We start from the raw sequence: 12,204 nt of genomic DNA on the forward strand, positions 1-12,204 counted from the left end.
CCCTTCCTGAGTCCAAGTGTTCTCATTGTTCAGTTCCCACCTATGAGTGAGAACATGCGGTGTTTGGTTTTCTGTCCTTGCGACAGTTTGCTCAGAATGATGGGAACCACCCACACTTTCACTGACAACTTCCATGGCAAGATGGCCCAGGAAGCCGAGGGGAAAGTTCACAGCCAATACAGAGTGGCACTAACTAGTAGTTCTTCCAGCCCCTCAAAAGTTCTGTAGAGTTCATGTTGAGGCTCACCACTTGGCCCTTTTTCTCATTAGCATGGTAATTAAACAACCATGCTCACCTGCCCAACTCACATGCTGGGGGCTGATTTATCTCCATTTAGCACAGGAGTCATAAGAAGCATGCACACTAGACATCTCAAGTTCCCTATCATTGCACTGTTATAATCACCACTGATTTGGATAGGGTAACGAAATACAGACATCTTATTCCTCTTGGGAGTCAAAGTTGAATTGATAAAGTCACTATGAAATACCTCAATAAATAATATTTCACTCTGTAAAGTACTGTACCAACTCCATGCTGTTACTGAAAATACAAAGTAAGCCTGGATTAATGTTTAATCTTGCCTCAAATTAATCAGAATTTCAAAAGAAAAGTTCTATTTTCAGTCGTAAGATTGGTAAGCAAATACTGCAGAACAGGAATAACAATACCACAGATTCATTTTCCATTACATAGGATCATTTACCTTTTAAATTGATTAGCTTGAGGCTGAGTGAGATACCTCACTATAATCCCAGCACTTTGGGAGACCAAGGCGGGTGGACCGCTTGAGTCCAGGGGTTCGAGACTAGCATGGGCAACATGGCAAAACCTCGTGTCTACAAAAGATACAAAAAAAAAAAAATGAGCTGGGTGTGGTGGTATGCACCTGTGGTCCCAGCTATTTGGGAGGTTGAGGTGGGAGGATCACCTGAGCCCAGGAGATCGAGGCAATAGTGAGCCATGATCACAACAACTGCACTCCAGCCTGAGCAATGAACTGAGACCCTGTCTCAAAAAAAAAAAAAACAAGAATTGGCTCGAACCTCCTCCTGCATTGCACACTTAAACACTATCATCTTTATGACTTTGGAGATACAGGAGCACCCAGCCCGAAGCAGAAGAATTTAAAAACATCTCTGGTGATTTAAAAGAGAATCATTTCGGTCGGGTGGGGTGGCTCAGGCCTGTAATCCCAGCACTTTGGGAGGCCGAGGTGGGTGGATCACCTGAGGTCAGGAGTTTGAGACCAGCCCCCCGTCTCTACTAAAAATTAAAAAATTATCGAGGCGTGGTGGCGTGTGCCTGTAATCCCAGCTACTCAGGAGGCTGAGACAGGAGAATCACTTGAACCCAGCAGGTGGAGGTTGCAGTGGGCCAAGATCATACCACTGCACTCCAGCCTGGGCAACAAGAGCGAAACTCTGTCTCAAAAAAAAAAAAAAAAAAAAAGAGAAAGAATCATTTCTTTCTCCAATTAAATACCCTGAAAACACTGATTCCCAAAGTCAATTTCCTTCCTTGAAAAATGCATCAGGTGAAGAAGGTCCTCATACAAACAAGCATTCCTCCTCTCACACCAGGTGCTGAGTCTTCTCATTAAAACAACAGTCACTATGGTAAGCTGCCCTTTGTATTTCCATTGCCCCCACCCCCAAAAAATCTGATTCTCCGAGCACACAATTCTATATTTGCTACATTAACAACTTTCCTTAATACTATGGGGTTCTGAATCATCTCAAAAATAATTCAGCAGAGGCCACACAGAAATAGAAGCATTGCATCTGGCTCACTTGAGAAATCAACAGTAGGGTCCACTCTTCCCCTATCAATAACTTAGGAAGAGTGGTACTTCCAGTTGTTTGTTAAGCCTCTTAAATCCTCTGTGGAGTTCATGTTGAGGAACAAAGCCAGACCCTCTTCTTCACCAGCACAGTGATTAAACAACTCTGCTCACCTGCCATAGCATCTTGATGGACACTATCTGTGAGGTAAGCAGGACAGGTGTCCCTATGTCCATTTTATATCTGGGAAAGTGAAGCAATAATACATGTGTCTTCCTTATAGGGAAAAGGTCAAGGAACTTGCAGAGGGCTAAGACATAAACTCTTTGCCACGAGACAGCGGTTCTCAACCTTATTTGCACATTAGAATCACCTAGGGAGCTTTGACAAAACACCAATACCAAACCAGACCAAAATGCCAACCCAGACTAAAATGCCTGCGGTGGTGCCTGGGCATCAGTGCGTTTTAAAAGCTCCCAAGATGATTCAAAGGCACAGCACTGAGAACCGTCTTTGGCAAGTACCAGTTTTCTTTCTCTCACTTTCTTTTCTTCATGGCTTTACTTAACCAGTAAGAAAGTGAAAGGGTCGTGAATGATAGAGTGGCAGAGCAGTAGTAAATAACAGTCATAACAATGGCGACAGACGCAGCTAAACCAAGTATGTTTTCAGGTAAGGCAAAAAAAAAAAAAAAAAAGCCAATAAGAAACATGATTCAATAAAAATCAAAAGGAAACACATTCATAAAGGCTAAAAAGCCAAGTTCAGCACATATGTATTACACATATTGCTATATACGCTATGTTTTTTTCTGGGTTTTTTTTTGTTTTTTTTTTTTTAAGAGCAAATTTTCAAACAAATGACTATACAGAGGCATGTGTGTCCCAAATGGCAGGAATAAATGCTAAGGAAATTCTTTCCAACATCTGTGAGTAATTTTGTACCATACATCATTGGTCCTATGCATTCACCTTAAAGAAAAAAGATCAGAGTAGAATTACCAAACATCCAAATGCAGTAATAGTTTTTCTCTCCTATTAGGCATGATCTGAAACCCATTAATTTTTTCCAGAAGGAACTTCACTAGTAACACTTTATTCGTGAGCACAACTTGGTTCTTAGAAAACCAGTACTTCATGTACTGGCAGTAACACCAGGGGAAAGACTATGACTAAAAGAATCCTCCTCTAAACACAAGAAACAATTAAGTATTGAATGGGGATCCTCCTAGTCCAGTCTTGCAATTCCCAACCATCCAAAGAAATCACAGTAATATTCAATATTCCCCAAAGAGTGCAGACATGAACTCTTAAAATTCTAGGATCTTAAAACACAGGCACATATATGACCTTCACACACATATGATCGCACGTAACAAATTAGGTTTGTGGAGAACACTATCAGTTACACAATACTCTCAAAGTGAAAATACCAGGGACAGGATTTTATTCAACTCCATCTACAGGACATTAGTCAAAGGCACCTGACAGTTTTATAAATGCTCAACTTGAAGCTCTTTGTTAGTGAAACCTCATACTACAAAACTATTGTAGCTTACTCTCCCCTCCCCTTCTCCTGGAATCCCTCTCTTTCAGCCCTGCCAAATAACAGGCTCCCAATGTGTTTGTTCTGTGTCTCTCTTTGTTTTTCCCAAAAGAAAAAAATTAATGGTCAAGTGGGTTTAATTTTTAAATTAGTACAAGAGCTTTAAACACGCTGTAGTGAGAAAAATGCAAATGGAACGCTCTTGCAAATGGCTGCACATTAAACATACATCTTATGACCCAGGCCTTTACTAAGACGAGTTCTTAAATTCTTTGGAGGTCAGAAGTTTAGTTTATTCAGCAAGAATAACTCTATTAACAGCTCCAGCTCCTTCTTGTCACCACAGTAAACATCCACACATTCCAAATCCTGGAAAATGTGAGGCAGTAAAGAGAAAGCTGGAGCTGCCAACAGCCTGAAAACCTTCTAAAGCTATCAGTCCATTGTACGAATGTACAAAGATATCCACAGAAATGGATGGATCGGAGCACATATAAAAGCAGCTACGTTGGACTCAGGAGACCAGTTTTTCAGAGGACAGAGTGGAACTGGTGAGGCTTTATGTACATCACTATCAAATAATAATAATAATAGTAATAATATCTTACAGCTCTTTAAGCAGATGCCCAGAATTCCACATCAACTTATGTACTGCTATAGTTTTCAGACCCAGATTTTTTTCCTAAATAATCCTATCTTTGAGAAGAGGCTAAGGTTAAAAGTCAAAACTAAGCAGACTTCTAAGCAAAGTGAAAAATAACTCAAGCTTTACAGCTGTTCCAGAAAGTCTGTGGCTAATTTTACAACATCTACCACCCAGTGAGGTCACACTGCAGGAACTTAGTCCTGCTCCACACTCGAATAAATAAAATCATGACAAGCAATAAACTGATGAGAGTGCTAAGTCATAGCTAAGAAATGGGAAGACAGCATTTCACCCTAATGAGTAACTTATCCAAGTACAAAAAAATCTGATGTTCAAGTTTAGGGAAATTAACCCTTACACTTTCCAAATATTTTGCTGCTCCTGAAAATGTGCACCTAAACAAATTCACTGTGACCTTATTAAGGTCTTGAATCCTTTTTTATACTTTTCACACCGAAGTGTCAGTCTGAAAGCCTTATCCACCATTTCCCTTAGAGAAAATGAAAGGGAAGGCAAACTGCACAACCCAAGAGAATAACATGATAGAAGCTTGCTCCCCACATGGGACCCCTTGTACTGGAGGGTGACTGAACAGACAAGCAAGATGAGACAAATTCTGGCTCCTCCGACATCAATTCCTCCCAATGTGGTTCCATGGTATTGTTTCAGATGGCTTCCCAGAATATCTGAAAAACCCAAATTAAAAGTACGAAAAGAAAGAAGAGACCCAAAACTCAAACATTTCTGAAGCCAAAAAAGTAAATTTTAATCACTTCCCTCTGAGCAAACAAGAGCTGACCATAGTCATACTTTCAGACCTTTTCTCTGATTCTTTCTTGTATACTGTCTTTATTTATACTTACCAGTGCTATCTACAAATATTTTTTATTTAATTATGAAACATATCCTACAAGAGTATATTTAATGTAATATGTAGAATTCAGAGTTCTCTAAGAACCTTTGTTTTTTACCTTGAAACAGCCTGAGCCATTTTCTACCTTTTAAGAATTACACTCAACTCTTGTCATCTGATTTTCATTTATTTTTATTTTCTTCTATCATTCCCCAGTTTGTCACTATCCTTAACTATTTTTTCTCAACTACTTCTTGCCCAGCAGTTACCCTCAATATTCCCCATTCACTCAGTCACTTTTGAGTACATTTCACCTTCTCCCTTTGAGTTTTGGCCCTCAAATTTTCCCCCTTGATTCAGAGGAATCGAATGAATAATTGTGACTCTCAGACCCTTCTTGTTACCCTCATCCTGCCCTTACTCCTCTGGCAAATGACCATGATATCAACAAACTGTCATCTCCTTTATCTTTGACCAATCTAACTGACAGGGGAAAAAACGTTCCCCACCCCTTCATTTTTCTTTGTTCCCTGGTACACTCTGAAGCACTCTGCAGCATGCTTCTTCCTTATCCCTTCTACTCTACTCATTCCCCAGTGGAGCACTGCAGCTCGTCTTGGTACTTAGTTTTCAATTATTGGTTGGCTTGTTTTGGCTGGCTTGTTAATGACACTGGCCGTATGAAACACGTTGTATCTGGTGGTCATGTACTATAAGACATGGCCAAGATTTGGATCCACTATCAGCATGGCATATGCTCTGATGTATATTCCAATAGCAATGATAGATTAATCCTGATCCATTTCCTTTGAACCTTGTTTCTCTTGTGGCTAATGGACTGCATTTGCCAAATGGCTTGCCGAGTTAAGGAACAGAAAAGATTTTATGTCTCTGGCCATAGAAGAGAAGTGACTGGCTTACTAGGGCTTAAGTCTTTGGCCCTGGCCTCATTACTTCTGCGCACCAGCTGGCCACAACCACATCATGACCATGATCCTCACTATGTACAAGAACCTTGGCTCAATTCAGAAAATAAATATAAGCCTCCATAACACAAAAACAACCATGTCAAGACAGACACATTGGTTGGCACCCTAAGAATTAAATAAACTTGAGATCTATCTCCTTTCCTAATTTCCACAATACGTTTTAGGGGCAGAGTAAACCCTAACCCGCTTCTCACAGTCCTTCCATGTTAGCATTTAAAAGAGGAGAATCACTTTTCGAAACACCTGACTCATCCGCAATGTAAAAGCAGCCATGCACAAGAGGACAAACACAGTTCTTCCTTCCAACACAAATCCAGAGAGCGGAAAAAAACACTTTTCATTCCTCTCTGAATACCGCAAAACAAATTCTCCTCACAGGTGGACATAAATACATCATGGGGAAGAGGGCATGGGGAAATATATAAAAATAAATTGTATTTACCTTCTTCCGTTTCATGCCACACGATCCCTTCCAAATTCACACTGGTCCCAGGTTCACAGGGCCCAAGACACTCTGGCTCTGTCACTACTCCAACTTCACATGTATTGACACCCACAGAACGAGTCCGAACCAAAAGCTGTTCAACCGGTGCTGCAATATTGGATGAAGATGGGGAAAAGTAGGAGGGTAGAATCTGAGGCGTGAGACTGCTGGAAATCGGTGGTGGTGGCGCTGGCACTGTAAACAGGGGATCAACCTGAAAGACAGACAGGCTTACTGCAGTAGTGCTGCATTCCGTGAATTCCTTTTAATGCAATTTGCTTATACCACTTCTAGAATATATCACCATTCCAAATTCCATTTGCAATTATAATATGCTTTGAGTGTTTTAATGGTGCCAAAATATAAAGTAGAATAGAAATGAGCATTTTGTTTTTTCATGCCAAATAAGGTAAACATGAGAGCGCTAGCTCCCTGAATCATAAGCAGGCCTTCAGTGTTCTTCTAAATTCGTCATTGGACAACCGTTAGCCTCAGCAGACGTGAATGAAACATGTTTTGCAAAATTAAGGCTACTTCTCACATGTAATGAAATCTCACTTTAAAAATTATAACATTTTCCAAAGGAGAAACTCCAATAAACACTAAAAATTTAAGTATAAGAGATGAACTAAAATTGTTTTCAAAGCACTTTATAAACCATAATGAATTAAATCACTACTAAAATATATTAGCTTTGCTGAATATATAAAATATACGAACTTTACAATCTACACCGAAACATAAAAAGTGGATATTGTTAGCATGTATTAAGAATCGACTCCTATTTAAGTGTTCTATTGCAAAGTTTAGCAGAATTCATATCGGGGGGAGATAAATGCGTGTGCCCCACATCAACAGAACTTGAGTTTCTCCAATGCACAAATTCTTCCGTGGTTAAACTGGTAAAGATCCTTAATGAGCTTGATTAAGGCTCAGCCACCATCTCTCCAAATACAGGAAATGTAAATCACAGCCAACTACAAGATCTTGTGGTGCAATGACATCCCCTTTGCACCGCTATCCCCAGGAGAGCAGCAAAGGAGTTCTTCATCACAAAAAGTTTAAAAGTCTGGCCATAATGAAACCAAAGGCTATGCATGTACTAAACAGTACATTCATTTGGCCCATTGTAACAACTGCTAGGACTGCTACAGATAGCTCTGACCCTGATTATTGGTTGTGAAAATGCCACACACAAAGCCCATTTGTACCAGGACTCCAGATTACCTATGTCTTTGTGTTGCACATAGAAACGGTCTGCATTTAAGGGATGACACCTCACATGTATTATCAGTTGAGCTAACAAATCCTGTATGTAAAAAGGACAGGTCGAAGATCATTCTGGTAAAAATGTGATCTTATTCTGCTGTTCATAGATTCCCAGTTATCCACTGTAAGTTATCTTTTGTAGCCACTTGGCTACAGGCGTGATAGTATATAGCCTTTGTTGGTTTTTGGTTTTTTTTTTTTTTGAAAAGAAACAAAACAAAAAGAGTGTATTTCAAGAGTCATATGAGGAAGTGTGCTCCTAGTTAAACAGCTGAAGCAGTCATCTGTGTGGGCTCTTTGTTCATATGACTGTAGGAACTATTTCTACAGTTTGCATTTCACTAAAATGATAAACTGACGTTCACTTGCCTGAGTGATCCAAGATGCAACAGAACAGTCTTTCACCCATCTGCATGTTAAAAAAACTTAATTTCCTGCTCTCAAAGCTGCCATAAAACTTCTTTTGCTCCATGCTTTTTATTGTTCTGCATTCTTGATCACAGAGCCCAGGAAAGAAAAGCATTTAACAGCCCCAAACCCCAGGTACTGTGATTTATGCTTTTGTGTAAATGTAGCTTAATGTGGATCAAAGTTCACACTGATAGTTCTTATTTTAAAACTGAGCTGACAAATGAACAAAGGGGTTCTGAGAGAGGAAATTTAACGGGGAAAAAAACAATACTACTAGTAGTCTTTATTACAACTAAAAGACTGTGTGAGATTAGAATCACTTTCCAGAGTCAAAAATAAAGACCAAGGAAAATTGGGTTATTTTTGCATGCTTTCCAGCTTCTTAATTTATATAGCTAGTTGTAAATTGACTGCAATTCGATGTCACATGTATAAATTGAAAAGAAAAAATAGAACATTATTCTGAAAATATTCTTCACATCACCTGATCAACAGCCTACATTAATATCAAGAGAAGAAATGTAGCTTGAATAGGATGCATAAGAAAATGAAATAAAATTAGAGATGAAGAGTCTTACAGGATATCAATTCTCTGATTTGGAGGTGAGAACACAATGGGGCAATGAGAGTTTTGGTGGCAAGACATACTAACACTAGGATTGGTGCCAACTCCGATATTAACTAGCTTATGACCCTGGAGAGTCATTCAACCTCTCTGAGGCCCATTTTCCTCAACTAGAAAACACATTCGTGGCCAGGTATAATGGCTCACACCTGTAATCCCAACACTGTGGGAGCTCCAAGCAGGAGTATCACTTGAGGCTGGGAGTTGGAGACCAGCCTGGGCAACACAGCAAGACCCCCTTTCTCTACAAAAAAGAATTTAAAAATTAGACAGGCACAGCTGGACGCGGTGGCTCACGCCTGTAATCCCAGCACTTTGGGAGGGTGAGGCGGGCGGATCACAAGGTGAGCAGATCGAGACCATCCTGGCTAAGATGGTGAAACCTTGTCTCTACTAAAAATACAAAACATTGGCTGGGTGTGGTGGTGGGTGCCTGTAGTCCCAGCTACTCGGGAGGCTGAGGCAGGAGAATGGCGTAAACCCGGGAGGCGGAGCTTGCAGTGAGCCGAGATCCGGCCACTGCACTCCAGCCCGGGCGACAGGGCGAGACTCCGTCTCAAAAAAAAAAAAAATTAGCCCAGCACGGTGGCATGAGAGTAGTCCCAGCTACTCGAGAGGCTGAGGTGGGAGGATCAATTGAGCCCAAGAATTCAAGGCAGCAGTGAGCTATGATCATGCAATGGCACTACAGCCTGGGCAACAAAGCAAGTCCGTCTCTTAAAAACAACAACAAATGCATTCTTCAGGCACCTAATATTGATGACAAATCTCATCACAACAGAGTTTCTAGACTAAATCCTTATTTCAACATAACTCCACCTATAGATCTATTTGCATGCAGAAACACACACACACACACACACACACCTCTCTCTCTCCCTTTGTCTCTCATATTTATGTAATTTCCAAGTTCAAATTTCTATGGAACCGGGATGCCTTAATGGGAGAAGCCAGAGTACTCTGGGTCTACTTATAAGTTAATTGTGTTTGTTTCCATTAACACAATCCAAATGTAACCATGAAAGTTCGATTGATATTTATAGCAAGAACCTTTGAGCCCAGTTTAACATGTTTTAAAATGAGAAAGACAAGGTTCAGAGAGTTTGACTAAATATAAACTTAATCATAAATAGTACCCCGACGTGATAATAGTCTTTAGACTATTTAAGGCTTTTAAGGCTTAAACCCGATAGTTACTATTGTTTGGAGGTTCACATCTTTGACGTGCACAAGTGAACTTCTCTGTTCGTTTTTCTACTGTAGTATCGGCTTTTCATGGTGACTCAGAACTGCCACTCCCATAGGTACCAGACCAGCACTACCAGTGTGAGGAGAGGCAAATGAGAGGAGAATCGCACCTTCCCCCCATTCACTGTGAGATGTTGGGATTGGGGAGGAGGTGGAGCACAAAGTCTACCCATGTGGTCTACCATAGGCCCCTCTTCCTTAGAGGTAGCTCAGGAGAACCGGATTTGCAGGTGGGGATTACAGCCACTCCCAGAGGTGTTTTTATTTGGCAGGTATGTTACTTTTTAAAACATTCCAATTTTTTTTACCAACACTTTAATCAATTAGGGAAGAATTTAAATTTCTCCTCTTTCGTAAAATAATCATTGAATAATGTGCTCTCCTGGGCCCACATTCCTCATGGCATCAGCTGACAGGACTGAGCTTCACTGCAGCCTTGCCACGTGACTTGCCCAACCAGAGAATGCTGGAGTTTGTGCTTCCAGCCTCTCCCTGAAACAATCACAGAATGTCGCCTAGCCCAACCTACTCAGTTGGGAGAAAACTGTGGCCCATATTTGTACAAGTGTAATAAGCTATCTCTAGTGGCAGCCCAGGTACACATAAAACCATGGCATCCCACAAGCAGAAAATTGACAGGAGTTCAATATACACTAGGAAACAGAAGAAGAGTGGAAGGGAAGTAATGCAAAGAGTGTGGCCAATTCTTTCTGCCAGGTAACGCACTCAGCAGGAGCTGCTCCCCCGAAAAGCTTTCAGTTCTCTCGTGTGTCTCAGTGTCAAAGGTGAAGTCACATGTATCATATGTAAAGCAGGATTTTAAAGCATTTTCAGTAGTTACTTTTGCCTTATACAAAAGATCAACTCCACTGCACCCTGATTTCTCAGGTCACTGATCCATACACTGAACCATAATTTCTTCAGCCAATGAAGGTCATTAAGGCAGAGGGTGGCCACAGTTTCCACAGGGACTCCCTGCAGTAAGGAGGCAGCATACCACACCTGGAACCTCTGGTTCTGTCAGCAGACAGAATTGGGTTCAAACCTGCTGTGTGGAACCCTGAGCAAGTTACCGGGCTTCTCTTCTCTAAGACTCAGTGTCTAGTTCTAAGAAATGGGAGTAATAGTAACAATTACCCCCACAAGAGTTGCAGTGAAGACTCAGTGAGATAATCCGTGCAAAGTGAATGCTCAGCATAGTGCTTAGCTCAGTAAACACTGGCTTAAAAGTCCCTGGTCTGGTATTACAGTTCCCTAACCCTGCACACAAACTTCCAAAGCTCCTTTTTATATCCTACTATATTTAACATAAAACTATAATCCCCTCCAAATGCATGGTTAAGTGCGGTTAAAGTATGTTAAAAATATAAGAAAGGGGGCTTAACCTTGAGAAGCTCAGCCTGGGGAAATACTGCTTCTTTCATACACTGGCATCTGGCAGCAGTCGACTGGCTTAACCCACCCCCATTTTACAATTTTATGGCAATGATGGGATCACCATGAAGGTCCTGATGAGTCCCATACTACTACAGAATCTCCTCCTCCTAATCTCTAGTTGCAGCTTTTTTTTTTCATGTACTGCTGCCCTAACAGTCAGCCCACCTCAACTCTTATCACACATCCACCCAATAATTACTACTTGCCGTGTGCCAGGCACCGTGCAACCTGCTAGAACAAGAGTGGCCCAAACAGACCGGGTCCTTGCCCTTGTGGACTGACTGTGTAGTGCGCAAGGCTGTGCCCTAGTCAGATAATCATACAAATACAGCAAAAGTACAAGGATAATTGTAGAACTACAACCAAAGGACCTTTCATGGTGGCCCGGGAGCAAAAAGTAGGGTGTTAATGGAAGACAGGGTGGGGCAGGGATCTGTCTTCAATGGGAGTTGGAATCCCAGCTCTACTGTTAGCTACAAAACCTTAAGCAAGTAGTGTGATGGCTCTGGGGAATCACTGCCTTCATCTGTAAAACGGAAATCACCCCGGGTTCATGTGACTACTACATAAGATCCTACAAATAACTTTAGCTCAGGGCCTGGTAGAAGGTAGCACTCAGTAAATAGGGGCTACTGCTATTGTCAATATTAGTATCATTATTACAAATATATCTGAGTCTTGCAATCGATAGATGGTTTGGCCCTATGGGACCAAATGCTACTATTTGCTGCATTCAAAGGCAATTCACAAGAGGCAACTACAAATCCCTTTCTGAGGGGAGTAACACAATATAGTTCTAATCAGATACTCCTCATTTAAAAATCAGTGTGGGGGATTGTTAGTCTAATACTACTAATAACTGGAATAAAATATCAGAATAGAGAACTGGCCTGTTTCAGCAATGGTTTCTTT

The 12,204-nt window shown here is 41.0% G+C and overlaps 1 protein-coding gene across 2 annotated transcripts in view; it reads right to left on the reverse strand.

Annotated features, from left to right (window-relative positions):
- The window catches only part of ZNF608 (zinc finger protein 608), a 115,766-nt gene that overhangs the window by 62,818 nt on the left and 40,744 nt on the right, over nt 1–12,204 (reverse strand). For both annotated transcript variants that reach the window (XM_011963729.1, XM_011963730.1), the window contains one exon: nt 6,261–6,516. In XM_011963729.1, the coding sequence (XP_011819119.1) occupies nt 6,261–6,516 (256 nt within the window). The remainder of the gene's footprint in view (nt 1–6,260; nt 6,517–12,204) is intronic.

Source organism: Colobus angolensis, unplaced genomic scaffold (assembly GCF_000951035.1).
Source record: "Colobus angolensis palliatus isolate OR3802 unplaced genomic scaffold, Cang.pa_1.0 Scaffold62, whole genome shotgun sequence".
Classification (NCBI taxonomy): Eukaryota; Metazoa; Chordata; class Mammalia; order Primates; family Cercopithecidae; genus Colobus; species Colobus angolensis.